The 26,298-nt window shown below is 44.1% G+C and overlaps 1 protein-coding gene across 1 annotated transcript; it reads right to left on the minus strand.

Moving 5' to 3' along the window:
* On the minus strand, window positions 1-5,041 carry LOC125372407 (adhesive plaque matrix protein-like). The gene is made up of 2 exons (XM_048382330.1): window positions 4,935-5,041; window positions 1-2,425 (listed from the first exon to the last, which is right to left on the minus strand). The coding sequence occupies exons 1-2, from the start codon at window positions 5,039-5,041 to the stop codon at window positions 1-3; spliced, it is 2,532 nt and encodes an 843-aa protein (XP_048238287.1).
* Window positions 5,042-26,298: the final 21,257 nt, after the last annotated feature.

Below are 26,298 nucleotides of genomic sequence, written 5' to 3' on the forward strand. Positions count from 1 at the left end.
TCACTTATCTTCTCGGTCATCCGAGGGAAGCCATTTCCTTTCCGACTCGCTTCCACGGCATCTTGCGATAACCGTTAGGAAAGGGGATGAAATGGGATACAAAAGAGGATGCAGAGGGGAGGGGGTCGAAGTAGGGTGGTGGTGGTGGAAGAGGAAAGAGGCAAGAGGGCCCAAGAGGGTAGGGGATGCATGTGGGGAGGGGGTGGCAGAGGGGAGGGGATGTAAGAGGGGAGGGGATGGAAGAGGGGGTGGGGCGCAAGAGGGCCCAAGTGGGTAGGGGATGCATGTGGGGAGGGGAGGGGAGGGGGTGGAAGAGGGGATGGGCGCAAGAGGGCCCAAGATGGCAGAGGAAGATGATGAAAGAGGGGAGGGGATGCAAGAGGGGGAGGGGATGCAAGAAGGGAGGTGATGCGAGAGGGGAGGGGGTGGGAGAGGGGAGGTGATGAGAGAAGGGGGGAGATACCAGGGGGCTGGGTGCGAGAATGGGAGGGGATGTAAGAGCGGAGGGGATGAAAGAGGGGAGGGTATGCAAGAGAGGAGGGGATGCGAGAAGGGGAGGGGATGCGAAAGGGGAGGGGATGTGAGAAGGGGAGGGGATGCAAGAGGGGGAGGGATGCGAGAAGGGGAGGGATGCGAGAAGGGGAGGGGATGCGAGAGGGGAGTGGATGCGAGAAGGAGAGGGGATGCAAGAGGGGAGGGGATGCAAGAGTGGATGTGTGTTGGTTGGAGCAGTGATGTAGGTGGGAAGGAGCAGTGATGTGTGTGGGTAGGAGCAGTGATGTAGGTGGGTAGGAGAAGTGATGTGTGTGGGTAGGAGCAGTGATGTAGGTGGGTAGGAGAAGTGATGTGTGTGGGTAGGAGCAGTGATGTGTGTGGGTAGGAGCAGTGATGTAGGTGGGTAGGAGCAGTGATGTGTGTGGGTAGGAGCAGTGATGTAGGTGGGTAGGAGAAGTGATGTGTGTGGGTAGGAGCAGTGATGTGTGTGGGTAGGAGCAGTGATGTAGGTGGGTAGGAGCAGTGATGTGTGTGGGTAGGAGCAGTGATGTGGGTGGGAAGGAGCAGTGATGTGTGTGGGTAGGAGCAGTGATGTGGGTGGGTAGGAGCAGTGATGTAGGTGGGTAGGAGCAGTGATGTAGGTGGGTAGGAGCAGTGATGTAGGTGGGTAGGAGCAGTGATGTGTGTGGGTAGGAGCAGTGATGTGGGTGGGAAGGAGCAGTGATGTGGGTGGGTAGGAGGAGTGATGTGTGTGGGTAGGAGCAGTGATGTAGGTGGGTAGGAGCAGTGATGAGGGTGGGTAGGAGGAGTGATGTAGGTGGGTAGGAGCAGTGATGTAGGTGGGTAGGAGCAGTGATGTAGGTGGGTAGGAGCAGTGATGAGGTCGGGTAGGAGCAGTGATGAGGTCGGGTAGGAGCAGTGATGAGGTCGGGTAGGAGCAGTGATGAGGGTGGGTAGGAGCAGTGATGTGGGTAGGTAGGAGCAGTGATGAGGGTGGGTAGGAGCAGTGATGAGGGTGGGTAGGAGGAGTGATGAGGGTGGGTAGGAGCAGTGATGAGGGTGGGTAGGAGCAGTGATGTGGGTGGGTAGGAGCAGTGATGTGGGTGGGTAGGAGCAGTGATGAGGTCGGGTAGGAGCAGTGATGAGGGTGGGTAGGAGCAGTGATGAGGGTGGGTAGGAGCAGTGATGTGTGTGTGGATAGGAACAGTGATGTAGGTGGGTAGGAGCAGTGATGAGGTCGGGTAGGAGCAGTGATGAGGTCGGGTAGGAGCAGTGATGAGGTCGGGTAGGAGCAGTGATGAGGGTGGGTAGGAGGAGTGATGTGGGTGGGTAGGAGCAGTGATGAGGGTGGGTAGGAGCAGTGATGAGGGTGGGTAGGAGCAGTGATGTGGGTGGGTAGGAGCAGTGATGTGGGTGGGTAGGAGCAGTGATGAGGTCGGGTAGGAGCAGTGATGAGGTCGGGTAGGAGCAGTGATGAGGGTGGGTAGGAGCAGTGATGTGGGTGGGTAGGAGCAGTGATGAGGGTGGGTAGGAGCAGTGATGTGGGTGGGTAGGAGCAGTGATGTGGGTGGGTAGGAGCAGTGATGAGGTCGGGTAGGAGCAGTGATGTGTGTGTGGATAGGAACAGTGATGTAGGTGGGTAGGAGCAGTGATGTGTGTGTGGGTAGGAACAGTTATGTGGGTGGGTAAGAACAGTGATGTGGGTGGGTAAGAGCAGTGATGTGGGTGTGGATAGGAACAGTGATGTTGGTGGGTAGGAGCAGTGATGTTGGTAGACGGGAGGGGATGCAGTGATGTGGGCTTGAGGAGGGGATGTATAGGTGGGGTGCAGCAAGGGTGAGGATTGGGACCGCAGGGGGTCTCGAGAAGTGGATGCCTTGTCGGAAGGGGAGGTGGAGGTAGAGGAGGGTGAAGAGTTGTTTGGGGGACGCTGGCAGAAGTAGGGGAAGGATAATGATCAGATGGAATGTTTGACTACTTCTTAAGATTGTAGGCGGCGTTGTTTAACATACAAGCAGAAGCTATTGTCTCTTACAATAATCGTTTCATTCACGTGGACATTCCGACACTCATTTGTACGCCTGTTGGCATTCACTCCGACATACCACGCAGACTAAAGAGACAAAGAAACTTTCTACGTTAGTCTGTCTCTCTTTATATTTTGTTCTGTTAGTGATTTCACGCCATTGGCAATATCGCAACGATAGATCTGAAAGTACACTTACAGGTGCCTGTTTCTTATCGAAGCGCTACGACTGTCGTAACTCATCGACTTGGACATAAACCGACGACACTAACGTAGAAACACTAAGATCGCTTTGTGACAAAGGGGCCTGGTTCGCCGGGGAGTGAACTTATTGCCCCCTGTACATGTCATTGCGAATACAGTCAGATTCCCTGATAGAGGGTGCGTGAGTGAGAAGGCTTAAACCCCTGGATGACGAGCTATTTTCCTGACGCATATTTGTATAAATTCTAAAAAGTATGGTCGCGCCTCATTGGATCTACCTCTGGCTATAAAATTACGCAGATAATAATAAATTTCCTATCAGAGGGTGGTGTGTGGTTTAAGGGCTGCTTCGTACAGAATATCACTCACACCATCGTATGAGCTTAATTGGGGAGGGAAACCCAAACTACCAGACATCATAGTCGGGATTCGAAGCCAACACCACATTTCAAGACACTCTACACACAGGCACCGAGGCCCACTGACCCACCCTACCTGCTGTGACGGCAAAAGGGTGAAGACAAAGTGAGCGCTTGAAGTCGGAAAGAGACGAGAAAACACGGAAATAGACGGAAAGAAAAAGCCAGTCCTGTTCTGCCATGCACCTGCATATCGTAATCTCATCCAGCGTCAGTAATAAAAGTAGCTACGCCAACTCATAGATCCTCACACCCTCTGATTCACTGCCAGCTCTGAAAAATCAATGTTATCTCTTTCTAATTTACACATCAAAGGAAGCTGTAGGACTATGACTGTAAGTCGGCCAGCCTACTCCAGCCTACTCCGGCCTACTCCAGAGAACAGACTCTGTCTTCCGTCCAAAGACGAGAGTCGGATTTAGTCGACATCCGACATTAGAGCAACACAATATTAGGCGTTGGGTGTTGACAGCTTGTTTATTCAGCTACTGTGACATTTCCAAATGATACATCAAATATGTTCATGCTTAAAGAACATCTATGGAACACCCGGTTAATCTGCTGCGCTTCTTTGATCTTCGTTCAGTAAATATTTCCCAGCCGTGTTAAAACCAATGAGTATTGTGCATCAAAGCATGTGTACAGCGATCACCGTATTATTCCCCATTCTGATTCTTGAGCGGCTTGCTCATAAACACACGATGCACGGAAAGGATCACAATACAATTCACTCTGCTCTTATTAAAACAGACACTATTCAACAAAAAATACAAACTGATATCGATCTTTAATGGACATGTTAAAAGTATGTAATCATGATACTTGCGCTAGATCAAATCATTATTGTTTTTAGAGCCTACACATCGACTTTCCTCGAACGCTCTTTACAAAACGGTTTGCTTAAATCCGCTAATGCAATATATGAGAAAGGTTTTCAAGTGCTCTAGATATATATGTATTGAGTTTACTAAGTGTATGTTCAAATTTCCATTATCATATTTCGCGGGGATTAACAAAGCCCCGGGTTTACGAAGCATCGCTACATAAACATGTGTGTTTGTGTGAGTGAGTGGGAGTGTGTTTGTGTGTGTGTTGTTTGTTTGTGTGTGTGTTTGTGTGAGTGAGTGGGAGTTTGTTTGTGTGATTGTTTGTGTTTGTTTGTGTGAGTGAGTGGGAGTGTGTGTGTTTGTGCGTGTGTTTGTGTGTGTGAGTGAGTGAGGTGTGTGTGTTTGTGTGAGTGAGTGTGTGTGTGTGTTGTTTGTGTGTGTATGTGTATTTGTGTGAGTGTGTGTGAGTGTGTTTGTGTTTGTTTGGGTGTGTGTTTCTGTGTGTATGTTTGAGTGCGCGTGTGCGTATGTATGTATGTATGTATGTATGTATGTATGTATGTATGTATGTATGTATGTATGTAAGTATGTATGTAAGTATGTATGTATGTATGTATGTAAGTATGTATGTATGTATGTATGTATGTATGTATGTATGTATGTATGTATGTATGTATGTGTGTGTGTTTGTGTGTATGTGTCTGTCTGTCTGTCCGTCCGTCCGTCCGTCCGTACTATGTGTGTGTGTGTGTGTGTGTGTGTGTGTGTGTGTGTGTGTGTGTGTGTGTGTGTGCCTTTGCATTCATTTATGTATCCGTGTGTCAAAACACTCTACAAGAGTCTACACAATACTACCATATCAAACTACTTGTTGATGCGCAGCCCGTGACCGGCAGCACAACGTCACGACATGCATGCGTATTGTAGTTAATTACGTGGGATATTAGTTTACCAAGTCCTTACATAGTCGTGCCGTAGCACGCGTTACCGACAGCATAGTGCTGGCGGCTGCACGTGCTGTCGGTGTCGACCCCGGGGCTAATGAAGCGGATGATTCCTACAGTGCACATCGTGTTTTAAAGGGGCTGTCACGGCACAAGGGTCTCGTATTATTTATTAATCAAGGCCACTGTGTTGTTGGAGGTCGACGTCTGCGCCCGGCACGTCACACGCACGTTGTGCACGGTATCACGCAGATGACGTCGTATGCCGAGGATGCTGCGCGGGAAGCAGGACGAGGATTCACGTTCATGACGCCACGTGTAGCTGAGTCTTGGACAGGGGCACAGCGTACTAGATATTGCTATGAAATGTGGCCACTGTTTTGTGTTTATTTATAACAGGGCGGTGGGGTAGCTTAGTGGTTAATGCTTTCGCTCGTCACGCGGAAGACCCGGGTTCGATTCCCCACATTGGTACAAAGTATGAAGTTCATTTCCGGTGTTCTTTGCTGTAGTAATGCTGGTGTATTGCTGAAAGCGGTGTAAAACCATACTCACTCAGTCATATTATTAACAGTTTCTACACGGGGAGTGCCATGACCAGCAGATCGCGGCCTAAGACGCACACCGGAACCGCTTGGGACCACACTACCCTGTCAAGTGGTAAATGGTTATATTATCAATACAATAATTCCTTGCTTTATTTTAATTGTGACTGGACTTCCTTGAATATTTCGATTTATTGAAGTTATTTCTAATGATAATATTATATTCACACTGGTTTGTAGGTTAAGTATGATTGTGTTGTTTTTGAAATGAAAAATATAATTAGTTTTCGCAAGTTCCTCAACAAAGCTGACTAAAAAAATCAGTTTCATGCATACTTAATTGGCATTGTTTCTTAGACGAGATTGGATTTCTTTATCTATATATAACTGAAATATTTAGGAGTATTCTCTTCCGGGATACTGAACTGGCGAGAGATGAAGATGTATTTATCCCACGTGCAGTGTACATTGTAGAGGCGAGCAACATCAGTGCATTACAGTGTGACTCACGTTAACGGCTTGTCAGTTCTCCCGCAGTCCTGGATCGAATACTTCACTGTCAAACCGTGAAATGTAACTTTATCTTTATGTTCGCGAAAAATAAAACTGTTCGTTGATAAAACAATTCATCAAACCTCCATGTCAGAATAATGAGATCTGATTGGTCCATGTGATCTTGATAAAATACTATGTATCCCACCTTGGAGGGGAATACATTTGTCAGCGGGGTAATATATCTCTTACACCCCGCCACGAGTAAGTCAGGCTGCACGTGGCTTTCTGAGAGGCGGGGGCGGTCGGGTAGCCTAGTGGTTAAAGCGTTCGCTCGTCACGCCGAAGACCCGGGTTCGATTTCCGACATGGGTACAATGTGTGAAGCCCATTTCTGGTGTCCCCCCGCCGTGATATTGCTGGAATATTGCTAAAAGCGGCGTAAAATCAAACTCACTCACTCACTCACTTTCTGAGAGGCAGAATAAATCCCTATTATCCCGCTTCAAAGCAAAAAGCTGTTTTCTATAAATTGTGAATTTGTTGAATTGCTTTACAATGTCATTTTAAAACATGTCGGTAAGATAAATTTGTTGTAGCAGGATCACTCGGGGTACTAAACAGACTACCCGGCTCATGGTATACACCCTAGCACCGGAGGCACACTACCCCATGCCAAGTACCCCTCGTGATCCTGCCACTTATAGTAGTTCATTTTCATAGTAATCGTTATGCAGGGAAGCATTTAAAGTCACTCAACAAAAAATAAAACTCATAACTCTTTTCACCACATTTACAATAACCCCACTGTTTACTATTTGCTAAGTCCTTATTTGACCTCGCTTAGTCCTTATTTGACTATGTCTTAGTCCTCATTTGACTATGTCTTTGTCCTCATTTGACTATGTCTTAGTCTTTATTTGACTATGTCTTTGTCCTCATTTGACTATATCTTAGTCCTCATTTGACTATGTCTTAGTCCTCATTTGACTATGTCTTAGTCCTTATTTGACGATGTCTTAGTCCTTATTTGACTATGTCTTTGTCCTCATTTGACTATGTCTTTGTCCTCATTTGACTATGTCTTAGTCTTTATTTGACTATGTCTTGTCCTCATTTGACTATGTCTTAGTCCTTATTTGACTATGTCTTTGTCCTCATTTGACTATGTCTTAGTCTTTATTTGACTATGTCTTTGTCCTCATTTGACTATGTCTTAGTCTTTATCTGACTATGTCTTAGTCCTCATTTGACTATGTCTTAGTCCTCATTTGACTATGTCTTTGTCCTCATTTTACTATGTCTTAGTCCTTATTTGACTATGTCTTAGTCTTTATTTGACTATGTCTTTGTCCTTATTTGACTATGTCTTAGTCCTTATTTTACTATGTCATAGTCCTTATTTGACTATGTCTTAGTCCTTATTTGACTATGTCTTAGTCCTTATTTGACTATGTATTAGTCCTTATTGACTATGTCTTAGTCCTCATTTGACTATGTCTTAGTCCTCATTTGACTATGTCTTAGTCTTTATTTGACTATGTCTTTGTCCTCATTTGACTATGTCTTAGTCTTTATTTGACTATGTCTTAGTCCTCATTTGACTATGTCTTAGTCCTTATTTTACTATGTCTAAGTCCTTATTTTACTATGTCTTAGTCTTTATTTGACTATGTCTTAGTCCTCATTTGACTATGTCTTAGTCGTTATTTGACTATGTCTTAGTCTTTATTTGACTATGTCTTAGTCCTCATTTGACTATGTCTTAGTCCTCATTTGAGTATGTCTTAGTCCTTATTTGACTATGTATTAGTCCTTATTGACTATGTCTTAGTCCTCATTTGACTATGTCTTAGTCCTCATTTGACTATGTCTTAGTCTTTATTTGACTATGTCTTTGTCCTCATTTGACTATGTCTTAGTCTTTATTTGACTATGTCTTAGTCCTCATTTGACTATGTCTTAGTCCTTATTTTACTATGTCTAAGTCCTTATTTTACTATGTCTTAGTCTTTATTTGACTATGTCTTAGTCCTCATTTGACTATGTCTTAGTCGTTATTTGACTATGTCTTAGTCTTTATTTGACTATGTCTTAGTCCTCATTTGACTATGTCTTAGTCCTCATTTGAGTATGTCTTAGTCCTTATTTGACTATCATAAAAAAACAACCTCTATTTTGCTTTATAAAAGTCCTAATTTGACTTTAGAAATTATATGCTTTTGCACCCTGATTTGACACTGTTAGAGACAGCCTTTGTGAACAGTTAACCGTACATTTCTTTCCGTATGCGCATAGTACAAATAGTTTGCTACATTTGTTACGATTATAGAGTTTGACGATGACATTAAGATGTTGAATTGATTGATGTTAGTATGAAGATAAAACTTGGTGTGAATGTATATTTGTCTTAACTGTACGTATGCTGGACACACTAAAAAATGGAATTCATTTTCAACGCAGTTTGAGTTACAAAGTTTACATTTATTTAAATTTCTAGGTATATTGAAGTGAAGCCCACGCCCAATTTCCAGGTCATGGCAACTTGAACGAAAACACGAAAGAGCAGTTTTGAATTTGCTCTCCAAATCCTAACCTACACAGACAATTTCTTAACATTGTAACCCAATTTACCGTATCAGCTGCATCGGATACATCGTGTGAGTGAGAATGATTTAACCCGGCTATTATCAATATTCCAATATTTCAAGATTTGTCAATCTATGATGAAGCGACGTGCATGTGCGCTCGCGTGCGTGGCTGCTTGTACCACCTCCGGTGTTATACGCAGTGCAAGCCCACTGAGATCTGGGTACATTAACGAATAATGAAAGCTCTTTAAACTGGATTTGTTTCTATTTTGGCTTCTGTTAACTTCATCACATTATCCAAATATTGGAAGACAAAAGAAGTAATTTAGATAAAACATTGGTTGCTGGCAGCCACAATTACACAATGTTGCATCGCCGTGGATGCTGGAAGAGGCACGGAGGCTGAGATCACGCGCTGAGAACTCCGTAATGATGACCCGAGGGACTCTAACTGAAACAGCTTTGTTTTTCAATTTGGTCTCCGTTAATGACTTGAAAACTCTCCACATCTCTGGTTTACTTTTTGTCAAACGTTTCGAGGATTACCAGGGAGGCATTCAGCAAGATATTGATTTACTGATAATGCCATTGCTCTGAAAAAACTCTTCTTTACAGTGTTATGAACGCTAGGCTTCATCGGTGGTGCTATGTTTGATGTGTTTTCAAAGCAAGCAGTATTGAAGGGAATATTCGTCTCAAGCTGGAGATGTGTGGATTCGTGAGCGGCACCCCAGGCAAGACCACTGCCAGCTCACTAAACCCTTTATTACAATCTACATTAAAGACGGCCGAGAGAGGGATGGAGACTTGAAAGGCACATGGAGACAGCCTTTTCAGCAAGTCGCCACACTTACAGCGGGTCAAGATCAAGTACATTGTGGAGGTAGTAGCAGTTGTAGTAGTAGTGGTTATAATAGTAGTAGTAGTGGTGGTAGTAGTGTAGCAGGACGTGGAGCCATCCCACAGATGACACCCTTACCTTGTCAGCTTGCTGACGGGGTTAACCTCTTTGGTCATGTGGACAAGGCGTCCGACCTCTGATCAGAAGGTCCGTGGTTCGAATCCCATCACGGGACTCGGAAATTTTATGGCCAGTAGAGTAGTAGTAGCAGCAATAGCAGTAGAAGTAGTAGCAGCAGTAGGAGTAGTAGTAGTAGTAGTAGTAGTAGTAGTAGTAGTGGTGTTCGTGCTGGTAGTCGTAGTAGTTATAATAATAGTAGTAGGAGTGATAGTAGTAGTAGTAGTTGCAGTAGTAGTAGTAGTGGTGTTCGTGCTGGTAGTCGTAGTAGTTATAATAGTAGTAGGAGTGATATTAGTAGTAGTAGTTGCAGTAGTAGTAGTAGTGGTGGTGGTGTTAGTAGCAGCAATAGCACTAGAAGTAGTTGCAGTAGTAGTAGTAGTAGCCGATGCAGCAGCATCAGTATTAGTTGTAGTTGTGCTAACAACAATTAAGACAAAGCGATAATGACAACAACTCCCTCCACACCAGACCACTCAGTGGCCCAGACTGCGGTCACATGTCATATTAGACTCCCTGGGGAACATACAGCACAGGTTGCCAATGAGGCACTGGAAGGTTTGCAGTCACATAGCTATCCTTCCAGGTACCCAGTTCAACGAACCGAGGTACATTCCAGCGTCCGGCGACGACAAGCTGTGTTTGTTTGTTGTTTAACAGCAATACAGGTATATCACGGCTGCCTTTAAATAACCAAGTCTCGCCCAGACAAACCAGTGATTGATAATCTCAACAACGTCCCACACCGGCGGGTTACTTTGAGACATCATCTGACCACCCCATTCAACGTCGTCGTCTTTCATGACAAGAAATTGTTTATTGGAGATCTATCTGATTCCGGGCCTTTTGAATGACCGAGTATCAAACACAGCTTGGGTTCAGTCCAAACGGATGGCCCAGTCGACTAAGGCGCCGCGATTCGCTGTGCAGAGTTGCGTCCTTCGGGCACGCCAGAAACCTATGATTGTGGGTTCGAATCCCGGTTCGCCCCAATTATGTTTCTAGGTTTGTCAGCACCATACCCGTGCTCGTCGGTTTCACCGAAGTGGTAAACGTTTGAGACCTGCATCACTTCGGGCTTTCCTCCCACATTAAGCGGACACGCCGCGATATAACTGGAATAATGTTAAAAGCGGCGTTAAACCCAACACACTCACTCACTCACTCCAAACGGTATGACATGGCACATATTACGTACGTTTCCGTTCGCTTCCGTGATATCCACATGGCTGACGTGTACAGTTCCCTAACTGAAAGCATGTCGCTGAAAGATGCAGTACCGGTTGTTTTGAGAAAACGATTTTGTACCCTTCTTCTGAAAACAGTTCATGGACAATTAATGTTTGTTTGTTTGTTGTTTAACGCCGCAAACAGTACTATTCTAGCTATGAGTACTGTTACTTGTGTTTTTTGGCGGAGGTGTTTTGGACAACGACAGTTCTCTGCCGCAGAGACTCATACCCTTCAGCCGACTGAAACATACCGCGGCGGCGGCCGATTCCCACATAGCTACGAAGTGTGAAGCCCAATCCTGGTGTCCCCCGCTGTGAAATTGTCTCCAATAGAGAATGGGAATGTCCGACAGGGAGTCCGTAAGATTTGTGTCCACATCAAGCACTGGCGGTTGGTTTCTTTTTCAAAGAATATTCCAGTTAGCCAATTCTGTCTTGACGTCATAGCATCCCGCTGTCCTTTATTCGGTTTCAGGCCTGCTTCGAAAAGCTTGTGCAATACGCCCTATAAACAGACAAGGAATCGAGTTACCTAAGCGATGGGTGAAATATATAAAATATTGTCAGTGAACATGCACAAGTAGGTTATTACTTATACAACACCATATACATTGATTCATTGAACCAAGCAGGTAAACGTCTGAGACCTGCATCACTTCGGGCTTTCCTCCCACATTAAGCTGACACGCTGTGATATAACTGGAATACTGTTAAAAGCGGCGTTAAACCCAACTCACTCACTCACCAAGCAGCACGAAGAAAATCATGGTTCGTGAAAGACATCTTCCAAATTGATTATATATATATATTTATATATGTTTTATTTGTTTGTTTGTTGTTTAACGCCGCACTAAGCAATATTCCAGCTATATTGCGGCGGTAGGTTAATAATCGAGTCTGGACCAGACAATCCAGTGACTGACCTCATGAGCATCGATCTGCGCAATTGGGATTCGCTGACATGCATCACCCAAGTCAGCAAGCCTGACCACCCGATCCCGTTAGTCGACTGATGCATAAGACAAGCATTGGTTGCTTCAGACCAATTCTAACCGGGAATCTACACCCTCAACAGCTTGCATGTATAATAATACAACACTGTCCTTACCGACTGCATTGGTACCAAGTACACACTCAACAGCTTGCATGTATAATAATACAACACTGTCCTTACCGACTGCATTGGTACCAAGTACACCCTCAACAGCTTGCATGTATGATAATACAACACTGTCCTTACCGACTGCATTGGTACCAAGTACACAGTCAACAGCTTGCATGTATAATAATACAACACTGTCCTTACAGACTGCATTGGTACCAAGTACATACTCAACAGCTTGCACGTATAATAATACAACACTGTCCTTACCGACTGCATTGGAACCAAGTACACAATCAACAGCTTGCATGTATGATAATACAACACTGTCCTTACCGACTGCATTGGTACCAAGTACACCCTCAACAGCTTGCATGTATGATAATACAACACTGTCCTTACCGACTGCATTGGTACCAAGTACACACTCAACAGCTTGCATGTATAATAAGACAACACTGTCCTTACCGACTGCATTGGTACCAAGTACACACTCAACAGCTTGCACGTATAATAAGACAACACTGTCCTTACCGACTGCATTGGTACCAAGTACACACTCAACAGCTTGCATGTATAATAATACAACACTGTCCTTATCGACTGCATTGGTACCAAGTACACACTCAACAGCTTGCATGTATAATAATACAACACTGTCCTTACAGACTGCATTGGTACCAAGTACACACTCAACAGCTTGCATGTATGATAATACAACACTGTCCTTACAGACTGCATTGGTACCAAGTACACACTCAACAGCTTGCATGTATAATAATACAACACTGTCCTTACCGACTGCATTGGTACCAAGTACACACTCAACAGCTTGCATGTATAATAATACAACACTGTCCTTACCGACTGCATTGGTACCAAGTACACACTCAACAGCTTGCATGTATAATAAGACAACACTGTCCTTACCGACTGCATTGGTACCAAGTACACACTCAACAGCTTGCATGTATAATAAGACAACACTGTCCTTACCGACTGCATTGGTACCAAGTACACACTCAATAGCTTGCATGTATAATAATACACTACTGTCCTTACCGACTGTATTGGAACCAAGTATACAGACAACGTATTTCCTCAAAAGTCAAACTGACTATTGTTACTAGTTAGTGTTTTGCACAGTGGCAGCAATTTAATTGAGGCGCTCATAAAATGTACCGTGTACTATTGGCCCATGGCGATACTCCCTGGCTGTATCTCGAACCAGGCCAAAAGCGCTGTATGTACATAACCAGCACGAACTGAAAGAGCAAAAGCGCTTTTGCCATAATTCGGGATGCATGCGCTGCTGAATATAACCGCTCGCAGGCACCTGACTGTTGATGCTTATCCGGATTGTAACTAAAGCGCCAAACCTTTTCCATATTCATAGGAAAACTCTGACCGAAACGATTGAAAAGTCGATTGTACGATTCCGACTATATCATGAGCATGTGTTTATGAATCACTATCACAAGTGATCATACCAGGTTTTCGCGAAAAGGTGAGCGTATCCTGCCCATCGGTGACACCAGTCACAAACACATGCAAAGGCAAGTCAATTATTTACCTGAAAAAAAACCCACGGGAACATATGGTACAAGTCGAAATAGGGAATTACATCGGACATAATTTTTGTCACTGATGCGTCCAGTTTGGAAATGTCCTTAGCTGTCTATCATAACACGTTTTGATAGCTTTACTGAGGCCTTGAATGTTGTAACCTTGATCAAACAGACCCGTGAAGATCCGGGGTAGAATGGTCCTCAACAACCCATGCTTGCCGTAAAAGGCGACTATGCTTGTCGTAAGAGGTCACTAACGGGATCGGGCGGACAGGCTCGCTGACTTGGTTGATGCATGTCATCGTATCCCAATTGTCTGGTCCAGACTCGATTATTTACAGACCGCCGTGACATAGCTGGAATATTGCTGAGTGCGGCGTTAAACAACAAACAAACCAAACCTAACCAAGCCTTGATCAAACAGCTTCTGAGCAAGAGTGGTATGACACTCTTTGGATTTTTTGAAGAAACGGCATGCTAGACTTAACCTCAAAAGGTGTGGTAACTCAATGGTGATGTTTATCATGGATACTTCTTCCAAAGCACACCTTGCATTTTTTCTGTAAGTAATATTCCTCATCGCCGTAGCGGCTTGCTTTTGTATCTAAAGGTATTTGCACACATGCAGCTATCTTCGTTGATTAATAATCACGATATTTTGTGATTCTCTATCAGCTGGCGATGTCTAAAACACTTATATGACACTCAAGGGAATCATTTCAAAGTTGGTCGAAAACATGTGTCGCCATTAGGGCTCGAACCCGCACCGTATGATTTGTTGTGACTTTATCAAAATGTGTGTATAATGCTGAAATAAAATTAAACCTGTAACAATATCCATGTCAAGTAGATACTTCATGATGGGAGAGATGTGACAGGAAGTGATGCTATTGCCTAACTACCTACTTTACCTGGGCCACGTTCCACAGAGCAATCTTAGCGCTACGACTGTCGTAAGTCAGTGTTAAAGAATGGGAATTACAATCACCTTAGCGCTACGACTGTCGTAAGTCAGTGTTAAACAATGGGAGTTACAATCACCTTAGCGCTACGACTGTCGTAAGTCAGTGTTAAACAATGGGAGTTACAATCACCCCTTAGCGCTACGACTGTCGTAAGTCAGTGTTAAACAATGGGAGTTACAATCACCTTAGCGCTACGACTGTCGTAAGTCAGTGTTAAACAATGGGAGTTACAATCACCTTAGCGCTACGACTGTCGTAAGTCAGTGTTAAAGAATGGGAGTTACAATCACCTTAGCGCTACGACTGTCGTAAGTCAGTGTTAAAGAATGGGAGTTACAATCACCTTAGCGCTACGACTGTCGTAAGTCAGTGTTAAAGAATGGGAGTTACAATCACCTTAGCGCTACGACTGTCGTAAGTCAGTGTTAAAGAATGGGAGTTACAATCACCTTAGCGCTACGACTGTCTTAAGCCAGTGTTAAAGAATGGGAGTTACAATCACCTTAGCGCTACGACTGTCGTAAGTCAGTGTTAAAGAATGGGAGTTACAATTACCTTAGCGCTACGACTGTCGTAAGTCAGTGTTAAAGAATGGGAGTTACAATCACCTTAGCGCTACGACTGTCGTAAGTCAGTGTTAAAGAATGGGAGTTACAATCACCTTAGCGCTACGACTGTCGTAAGTCAGTGTTAAGGAAGGGGAGTTACGATCACCTTAGCGCTAAGATCACTTTGTGGAACAGGGCCCAGGGCTACAGTGAGGGGAATGGCACCGGTGACCTTGACTCTCTGTTGTCAGCAGTTTCGTCACGGTTATAGACTTGCTACTGTCACACATGGTAATGTCATGACTGATTGTGACGTGATGGAAATCACATATTATTAGAGAATCAAACGTTTGCATTGCTTGCCAGTATCTCGCAAACCGTAATGACTACAAATACACGAAAGCAGTAACTGTGAAAGGTCAGCGCCTGAAAAGTCCGGCAAGGAAAAGCGCCGCCCGTTCCAGAATGCGGAGCATGGATGAGAAAAAAGTGACCTGGCAGGTTTAGCGTATCATATCTGCCAGCAGCTGTATGAAAGCTTAAATAAAAAAAATATGAATAGAATAATCTTTTTACTAAACTAGTGACGCGTTGTGAAAATATCTTTCAGGAAATAAGGGATCTCAGCAAGACCAGTGATAGACTATAAGGCGCCGCATTTCGCTTTGCAGAGTTACGTCCCTTAGGCATATCAGAATCCTGTGATTGTGTGTTGGAATCCAGGTTCTTCCTGATTATGATTCTTGTTTTGTAAGCACCATGTAGGCGCTCGTTGATTCTAAGGGTAAACTGTCTAAGTCTTGTATGAGACCGGACATTGCTCCCAAATTAAGCTCCCAAGAAAACACGAGACGTACTTCACCACAGGGGAGTTATTGAAAACGCCATGCATGTTCCTCACATATTCAGTCAATATAATCAAGCGCACCTTGCAGCTGATTCCCTTGTGTCTGCCATGTGGTAGCGAATCCTACAGCATGCTGCCAGCCCTGTTAATGAGTTCAATTCAGTCGGCGATCCTGAAATATTTAAGTGGTTATATGTCTCCTCAACGTGTTCTCTCTCCGATGTGTTGTGTACAGACCGGGAGATTGTGCTTTATCGCAGAGTTTATCAGACACCGTATACCCATCATCGACCTACCATTTACAGGATGGACTAACAATCGATAGTTAACCGAATAGTGAGTGTATCGGTTATAATCAGTGTGAGCTGTATTGATTAAGTTCTCAACATGGTCAATAATTCGATAAGAACATTAAAAAGAAAAAAATGCATTGTCCATTAGGTCTGGAGTATGCACGGTGACATATAAATAGTGTGTAATAAGTTTGTTTGTTTGTTGTTTAGCTGCACTCAGCAATATTCCAACTATATGATGGCGGTCTGTAAATTATCGAGTCTGGACCAGACAATCCAGTGACTGACATCATGAGCATCGATCCACACAATTGGGATACAATGACATGTATCTACGAAGTCAGCGAGCCTGACCACCCGATGCCGTTAGTGGCCTCTTACGACAAGCATAGTCGTCTTTACGGCCAGCATGGGTTGCTCAAGACCTATTCTACCCCGGATCTTCACGGGTTGTGAGGAGATGAACAAATGTCCGTTATTGGTAAACTCATGGTGTAAACTGCACCAGCTCCAATAGGGCAACACGGAACTTGATGCCAGCATCAGACGTTCACCAGCTCCAATAGGGCAACACGGGACCTGATGCCAGCATCAGACGTTCACCAGCTCCAGTAGGGCAACACGGAACTTGATGCCAGCATCAGACATTCAACAGCTCCAATAGGGCAACACGGAACTTGATGCCAGCATCAGACGTTCACCAGCACCAATAGGGCAACACGGAACTTGATGCCAGCATCAGACGTTCACCAGCTCCAATAGGGCAACACGGAACTTGATGCCAGCATCAGACATTCACCAGCTCCAATAGGGCAACACGGAACTTGATGCCAGCATCAGACATTCACCAGCTCCAATAGGGCAACACGGAACTTGATGCCAGCATCAGACGTAGGCATGGTCCTGAGAGTTGTCTATCTCCAGGACAAAAGACACTGCGACGACATGGACAATCAATCGCATTAATATTAAATAAGGTATTCGAAATTCTATTCAATACATGCACCAACCCAATAGCTATCGGGGGTCGTTTACACTGTGGTCACAATCAATCTCCACCAGTGTCCGTGACTCTATGTATAGTCCATCCACTCAGGTCGTCATTCAGTACAGCCAGGATGACGGTGCTGCCGACGCCGATGTTGTTGGTACCGCTGTTGCTGCTGGTGTTGCGAAACAGTTCAGCTTTTGACAACGGGATGAGGATGTGCAGCGCTGGGGCTAATTTCGACAGTCTCAGACAGAAACTCTGGTTGAATAGTTCAGCATTTGACCAATTTCCATCAAGCAGCTTGCTGATCTGTGTAAAAGAATGCCTTCTCAGGAACCAATGCCAGTCTTTTAACTTCAACGTCAGTAACGGCATGTGCCAACTGAATGCAGAGGCAGGAGCTGTGGGCACGACTGAAGGTTTCATCAGGACCAGCAATACAGTATTCAGCAACATCGCTGACTGGCCACAGCGTCTGGCTGGAGTTTGCGAGGGTCACTCGTGTTCGGCGAACTCTGTCTGCACTGACGTGAACGGCACCGCAACGTGCGTTGTCTCAAGCTGTGTCGGGGACAGCGACTTCGGAAAGAACACTTTGATCCCTATCGGAACTGAACTGACGTGCGGAACCATGTATTTCAAAACCGGTGACAGAGTCTGCACCGAGGGCGGAACCTGGGAGGGGAATGGAACCTGCGTCCATCTCCACAGCTCGTGTTCTTCAATAGCGTCCTGCAACTCCACCGCGGAGGATGGGGAGTACTGGCTCTATTCCTACCATCTCCAGACCAGCATTCGAATCTACTGTGCCCACATGAATTCTGGATACCCTGATGAATACATCACCTTCAACGGCCCAAATTATTCCAACTACACCGACTTCATCATCGACGCCGACTGTTCCCTCGGGAATGCTGATTGTGGTGTGACAACCTTCGCGAAAGTCGAGCTTGATATGTCAAACTCAAACATCAGGGTCATGCCGAATGGATTCGGTAATACGTACGCCGCTGCGTCCATTGGTTGCCCAATATTGGAGTACGGAAACGCCGCGAGCTGTTCTGAAGTGCCCGGCTGTAACCCACACGTGGTCGGGTCATTCCGAATTGACACAACCGGAACTGGCCTGTTGATTGACCCGGAAGTAGGATGGGCGTCGCCTCAAGGTGACGTGAAGGTGACAAGGTCAGGTGATGGTCGGGTGGTGGAGGGCATCTGTCATGCAGCATGTTCCGAGTGTTTTCCCCTGACGGCCATCTCCTTCATCGCTGACGACTACCGCCCCCCGCCGTGGTCAGCGACGGCCTCGGACGCCTGGAACTGTGCCTACTTTCCGTTTTAGACCACTGTTTAGTTTTCTGTTTCACATTACGTTAGGTTTACCACTGGTTTTCAGTGTTTGTATGTCATCCATCTTGTTTACATATTCTCCTTGTTTGAAGGTCATTCTTCTTGTCTATAAATCACCCTTCTTGTTTGGGGGCGGTTTGGTAGTAGGATAGCTAGTTGTTAAAGCGTTTGTTGGACACACCCAAAACCCGGGTTCACTTCCCGACATGGGTACAATGTGTGAAACCCATGTTTGGTGTTCCCCGCCGTGATATTGCTGAAAGCGGCGTAAAACCGTACTCACTCACTATGGGTTGTAGGGCATCTTTCTTCTTTGTAGATCACCCGTCTGGTTTGTAGGGAATCCTTTTTGCTTGTAGATCATCCTTCTGGGTTGTAGAACATCCTTCTTGTCTGTTAATCAACCTTCTTGGTTGTAGGTCATCCCTTTTGCTTGTAGATCACCCTTCTGGTTTGTAGGGCATCCTTCTTGTCTGAAAATCATCCTTCTGGTTTGTAGGGCATCTTCTTGTCTGTATATCACCCTTCTTGGTTGTAGGTCATCCCTTTTGCTTGTAGATCACCCTTCTGGTTTGTAGGGCATCCTTCTTGTCTGAAAATCATCCTTCTGGTTTGTAGAACATCCTTCTTGTCTGTAAATCACCCTTCTTGGTTGTAGGTCATCATTTTTGCTTGTAGATCACCCTTCTTGGTTGTAGGGCATCCTTCTTGTCTGAAAATCACCCTTCTGGTTTGTAGGGCATCCTTCTCGTCTGTATATCACCCTTCTTGGTTGTAGGTCATCATTTTTGCTTGTAGATCACCCTTCTTGGTTGTAGGGCATCCTTCTTGTCTAAAAATCATCCTTCTTGGTTGTAGGTCATCATTTTTGCTTGTAGATCACCCATCTTGGTTGTAGGGCATCCTTCTTGTCTGTAGATCACCCTTCTTGGTTGAAGGGCATCCTTCTTGTCTGTAAATCACGCTTCTGCTTTGTAGGTCATCTTTCTTTTCTCTAAATCACCTTTGTTGTTTGTCATCAATCCTTCTTGGATTTAGGGCATTCTTTGTTGTAGGCCATCCTTCTTGTTTGTTGTCACACGCACGTACCCCGAAGTGGTACAGTTGGGTCCTTCCGCACAATAACTGGGGCACTTGACTGTTCATCATACCGAGAACCGTTCCGCAGGTCTTGTTCAGGCTGTTACAACACATCAGACACGGGAACATTGGAACCGTACTTCTACAACTATGTAATGTAAGGATTCATATTTATATAGTTTCAGGATGCGAGTTGTTGCATCCCCAAATTACCTACCTGAACTATGTGGTTGGGGGTTGGATTTCGTGTGAGCAGATCATGTACAGCCCGGTCGTTGGAAACAATAGTGTTACCTGTCTTGTCAGTTGTGATCGCTATCTGTATTCTACAGTTCTGAAATAAACCTTGACTGTGTGTTATATTTGCATGTGTATCACTCCATTTGTTGCAGACGGATTTGTTGTGAGTGAGTGAGTGATTGAGAATGCGTACATATAATCAAATTTTCGTTGTGGTGAGTGAAATTCCTGCATTCTGATTAGCTGAATTGGTCACGTGTTATTGCATTCATTTCCCAATGAATGTAAAACATTAAGCCACGCCCACCGAGGCGGACTACTTTTGTTACTGCGGAATGTCGGGGAATCCCAATATTACACTCGATGGAATTCCCTTTCTGCTCACGTGTATCGTCATACACAGGACATATAGCGAAATTCATGCATATTCATTGTCCAAACAACTTCTACCCTGAGAATCTGATATAAGCGAACGCAATAGCTTAGTACTATGTTATTACAATCTCATTAGTGTGTTTGTGTGTATATGTGTGCGCGTGCGTGTGTGTGCCCGTGCGTGAATGTGCGTGCGTGCGTGTTTGCGCGTGCGTGTGTTTGTGTGTGTGTGTGAGAGTTTGTGCGTGCTTATGTTTGTATGTTTGTGTTTTTGTGTGTTTGTGTGCGCGCGTGTTTGTGTGTTATTCGTGCGTGCGTGTGCGTGCGTGTGTTTGTATGTTTGTGTGCGTGTGTTTGTGTGTGTGCGCGTGCGTGTGTGCGGGCGGGCGTGTTTTTGTGCGTGTATGTTTGTGTTTATGTATGTGTGTGGCGGGGGGAGGGGGGGAGGGGGGTGGGGAGGGAGGTCAGGGGGCACGACGTGCATTGTTTATATATTGCTGTATATTGTGGGTTTCCCAATCACAAGAGTTCGTCCATGAGGATTCCTGGTTACAAATGGTCTTCAGAAACCTGCTTCGTGACTAAATGAATCGGTTGTTTAGACTCGGGGACTAAATTTACTGCATGTCATCGTATCCGAATTGCGGGGGTCAATCACTGGTTTTACAGACCGCCGTCATATAGCTGGAATATTGCGGTGTGCGGCGTTAAACGAGTATGAGACAAATCCTTGAAAGGAGGAGACGAACAATGTCTGTTGTTCTTTCTACGTCCTTCTTCTGTTGATTTGTCTTCTTGCAACTCATGCTGTTATCTCAACCATCTCCAATAGGGCAAAACGGAACATGACTATGACGTCAGTAGTAGTCATGGTGCTATGAATTGTTTATTTCCATAATAAGACACAAAAGTAAACTGTGCTCTTCACAAGGAAATGTGACACGTAAGCACGGTTACACCTTTGTCTCAATTTGCCATCAGTCTGAATACAATCTGCAGTTTAACAAGAATACCTAACTCAGACACACTAGCCGACCAGTCCTTGTTTAAGCCCCTAGCGCCAGGCAGGGTAACAACAAGTGCCATCTTTTAACGTCTCTTTAATGAAGCGGCTAGCGATCGAACCCACGACATTCCGCTCTCCGTGCAGACGCTTTACCACCAGGCGGTCGTTTGACTATAACACACTGTGGGGCTCCTATATCTATACCGTGCCTTTAGAATGACAATCACTGGAACTTAAATATAGGAGCAGTTTACATAAGACCTTAGTAATACTTATAAAGCCGCAACATTGTTTCTCGTTGGTCGGCGAAGGCGGCGCAATATGCTGCCAAGAGTTACCTCCCTTAGCTGCCATAATCATGGGTTTGAATCCGGCAGCACCAACCCCGTGCTCGTGGTTTCACCAAAGTAGCAAACATCTAGGACATGGTTCTGTTTAGGTTTCCGTCACACATTGAGCTAACACACCTGGTACAACTGAAGTACTGTTCAAACACATCCAAATCGTTCAAGGGTAAATGAAGGGTTCACCTTTGTCTTTCTTTACATAGGATCATTTAAAGCGATGTGAATGTAACCAGACACTTAGTACAATTACTACAGTAACTGTACGCTATCAGTTAAGAGGGCAGTGGGGTGGCTCAGTGTTTTTTCGTCACGACGAAGACATGGGTTGGATTCCCCACATGGATGTGTGAAGTCCATTTCTGGTGTCCTCGGTCGTGATATAGCTGAAATATTGTTAAAAGCGTCATAAAACCATACTCACTCACTCACTCACTTTAGACCCGTGAAGATCCGGGGTAGAGTAGATCTTCAGCAACCAATGCTTGCCGTAAAAGGCGACTATGCTTGTCATAAGAGGGATCGGATGGTCAGGCTCGGTGACTTGGTTGATCGTATCCCAATTGCGTGGATCATAAAGCTGGAATATTGCTGAGTTTGGCGTTAAACAACAAACAAACAAATAAACACTATCAGATAAGTCTGAGATGGTTCTGTGGTCTAGCATGAATATCATATGACTTCCCCCCTGATAGTAGAGCAACACTGGCACCAAGAGACTGAAATATGGACTGATAGCTATAGTAGAGCAACACTGGCACCAAGAGACTGAAATATGGACTGATAGGTATAAGATAGCAATACTGGCACCGAGAGATTGAAATATGGACTGATAGGTATAGGATAGCAATACTGGCACCGTGGGATTGAAATATGGACTGATAGCTATAGTAGAGCAATACTGGCACCAAGAGATTGAAATATGGACTGATAGCTATAGTAGAGCAATACTGGCACCAAGAGATTGAAATATGGACTGATAGCTATAGTAGAGCAATACTGGCACCAAGAGATTGAAATATGGACAGTTAGCTATATTAGAGCAATACTGGCACCAAGAGATTGAAATATGGACTGATAGCTATAGTAGAGCAATACTGGCACCAATGATTAAAGTGCAGGATGTATATCAACAAGAAAACTTTGATCCATAGGTTCAACGCGTCGCGAAGAAGTTTGGTAAAATATCTTCCTGTTGATGCAGGTACCTATACTGTCATACAGCGAACATATGTACTTTCCGTGTGGTACCTTCAGAATCAGGTATGAGAATATGGAACATAACAGTTTAATTATTTTTTGAAATATAAAAATAGAATATATCAGACATATAATGAAAACAAAGCTAGTAATATGTTTTCACAAACAAAGACTTCTGAAACATCTGTTGTTTTCAAGGAACAGTGCGTATGAAAATGACACAATAATACAGTGGAATGCATGATGTTAAATGGCATAAAAAAACTATTTTGATAGTACAACAATGCTAGCAACATATGTTGCATTATGTAGAATTGAATGGAGAGTTATGATAGTGACAAAATTGCCGGACGAAATGACATAACATGTTTTGCATATCTACAGTGGTAAAGTATATAAATTTGTATTTTTTCATAATTGATCTTTTCAAACAAATAGTTAAATTGTTGAAACATTATTTCACAATGAACTAGTAGAGAGAGTAGTAGAGACATTTAGATTATATTAGAATTAAAACCCCACAACGCTGTGAGTGTGTAACCATGAACCACACATACTCTGTGAGAGTTACCTCCCTTGTGCTTAGCGTTCTGTGTGTTTACTCGTGTAGCCTCCCCCGTCAATTATTCAAGTTGTACAAAAGTGCCCATACCTCGCTACACGAAATCTGGGTCAACGTTTCCCGCCTCTCCCAATGACATAGTTTATCTCTCCTTGATCATTGTGCCCTGGTAATACAAACTTGTTTAGTGTAAGATAGACACAATATTTTTATGGATAACAACTTCTTTAATACTGTGAAAAGCGACGTTTCGGTATAGATCCTTATACCGTTGTCAAGCAAGACTGAATGAGGGAGTAGTAGGTGGAGGATTAACAGTAGAGGATTAACAGTAGAGGATTAACAGTAACAACAAAGCATACATGAGTGGGATAACATAGGTAGGTGTGACAACAAAGGGATGATGCTGTCACAACACGATGGACAGAACACACATAGCTAGAAGCCAATAGGGTCATGAAGCCAATAAACAGGTGATTATAGTTTGATGAGTTCATAGTAGGCGGGTGGGATGAAATAGCCTTGATCTCTGTTGATTGGTGGCTTGTTAAGTGTAGTAATTTACAGTAAGGAATGTTTTAAAAAATATTTTCATGGATATTTGTGTATTTCAGATGTACACATATCATTATACATGTGCGAGATAAAGATAACGGTTCTTTTAAAAGTCTGTTCACATCTTCATAACTTTTACTCATCCCCATATAACGTTCCCAAACTAGAAACAAATGAAGCAGTGAGGTTTGACGCTCTGTCTTGCTAGATTATCGAACCAATGTGTCACACCCTGGCCCAGGAGACCCATAACCGGATTATAATGACCCGGTACCTGATCACGCAATTTGTAGACGGTCTCCACGTGTTGGCAAGTGGGTCCGTATTCTACCGTTCTTCTGGAAGCCTGGGTTGTCCACTTTCGTCTCAGTGTACAGTGCAAGTGAATGGAAGGGGTGGGATGGGGATGGGGTGAGGGATCGCACGAGACGATCGACTTATAGAGTCATGTCATGTAGGCTGTATGAGTCCATGAGAGGAGCCATCTAGACGATCGACTTATAGAGTCATGTCATGTTGGCTATATCCCGTGAAGATTAGAATAGGTCTTCTTTGTTTGCCGTAAGAGGCGACTATGCCTGTCGTAAAAGGCGACTAACGGGATCGGGTGGTCAGGCTCGCTGACTTGGATGAAGCATGTCATCGTATAACAATTACCTAGATCGATGCTCGTGTTGTCAATCACTGGATTGTCTGGTCCAGACTCGATTATTTACAGACAGCCGTCATAAAGCTGGAATATTGCTAGGTGCGGCGTTAAACAACAAACAAACAAACAAACAAACAAACAAACAAACAAACAAACAAACAAACAAACCCCAGTTCATGATCAGTTTTGAGGCAACTTGTCTGATTATTTAAGACCAGAATACCCGGATGTCGTGAAGTGTTCACCCCTTGCCTTTTGTCGATATGCCAGTTAATGCTCGAGCTGCGGTGTCGAGATTTAAAAAAGAAATATGCACGAGAAGACGCGAGATACGCCGATATCAGGGACGACTTTACAACGTCAGCCGAGTAGGTCGGGAATCGAAGACTTTAATATAACGCGCAGTTGATGTTCGCTGTGAACCCAGTCGAGCGAATGATGGCGAGAAGATGCATATGTTTACAGCCCTTTCATTGACATTTTTTTCCACATATAAAACAAAATCCAAATCTTTGATTCGTTGATCAAACGCAGAATTTGACATAAATTTTCCTCAATGCCGCTTTTATTGAAAAGATCTGGGAATAACATTAATAGTATCAAGTGCGCTTACAACTTTTCTTCGGTTTCGAGCAGCAACGAAGGGGTTTGGTTTCAAATTGTTTAAAATAATGGTTTATAGTTATCGCCGCCTGAGAACACAACACCGTTTAGGAGAGATTAATTTCATTTGAAGAAAATCAAACATAACATTATTTCTGACAAACGACAGGATAACCTTTTGGTAAAGGTTTTTAATAGAATGTAAAATTGATAACATCCTTTCCAAACATTATTTAATTACAATGGATGCACGTATGAGGAAAACTCCACAGCAAATCACATCGACCAGGAATTATGTGACAATAAGATATCTAACTTTCTGGTAATGTGATGTGTTTGCTGTCAGACTGGTTTGTTTATATTGCAAGTGATAACTGTAAATCTATAAGTTCTGTATATTACTTGACGAAACTGCTTTCTTGAAAACTAACAACCTCTCAGTATTTGGATTAAAGGCGATTGTACGGCATATTTTTTCTAATGTTCTCCTTAACCTTTCTTTACTGTCCTATGTAATGGAAAATCAATTAATGTCAAAGTATGTCAATTGATACTTTAGGCTGTAATGTGTAGTTTGCATTGGGTTTTAGGGGAGGGTTACACCGAGATAAGGCGCAGATCAACGTCGTCGGACTCTTCTGTGATCATAGCGTCATGTGTGTCATAGCGTCATGTATGTCATAGCGTCATGTGTGTCATAGCGTCATGTATGTCATAGCGAGATTGAAGACAGCATGCTAGGTCGGAATTGCAAAAGAATAAGGGAAATATTTTGTGAGTTAGTGAGTGAGTGGGTTAACGCTGCATCGAATAGTATTTGAGTGATATCAAGGGCGGCCGGGTAGCCTTGTGGTTAAAGCGTTCTCTCGTCACACCGAAAACGCGGGTTCGATTCCCGACATGGGTACAATGTTTGAAGCCCATTTGTGGTGTTCCCCGACGTGATATTGCTTGAATATTGCTAAAAGCGGCGTAAAAACTCACTCACTCCGTCAGTGATATCGCGGCGTTTCAGCCTAATGTGGGAGGAAAGTCATTAGTGATACAGATAAACATCATAGACGCCGTAGAAAATACTCCTCCCATCATGTAGAAAGAAATTCAGGGGATTGGTCTTCGTTGTTTTACGGAATAACGAGTATATCACGAGATATTTCGAGGGACGGTTACGAGTACTACCCCTCGGAAAGCCGAGTGTACAGGTACGGGAGTAATCCATTCAACAAC

The sequence above is a fragment of the Haliotis rufescens genome, unplaced genomic scaffold, assembly GCF_023055435.1.
Source record: "Haliotis rufescens isolate VD_foot unplaced genomic scaffold, xgHalRufe1.0.p SCAF_4, whole genome shotgun sequence".
In the NCBI taxonomy this organism is placed as follows: Eukaryota; Metazoa; Mollusca; class Gastropoda; order Lepetellida; family Haliotidae; genus Haliotis; species Haliotis rufescens.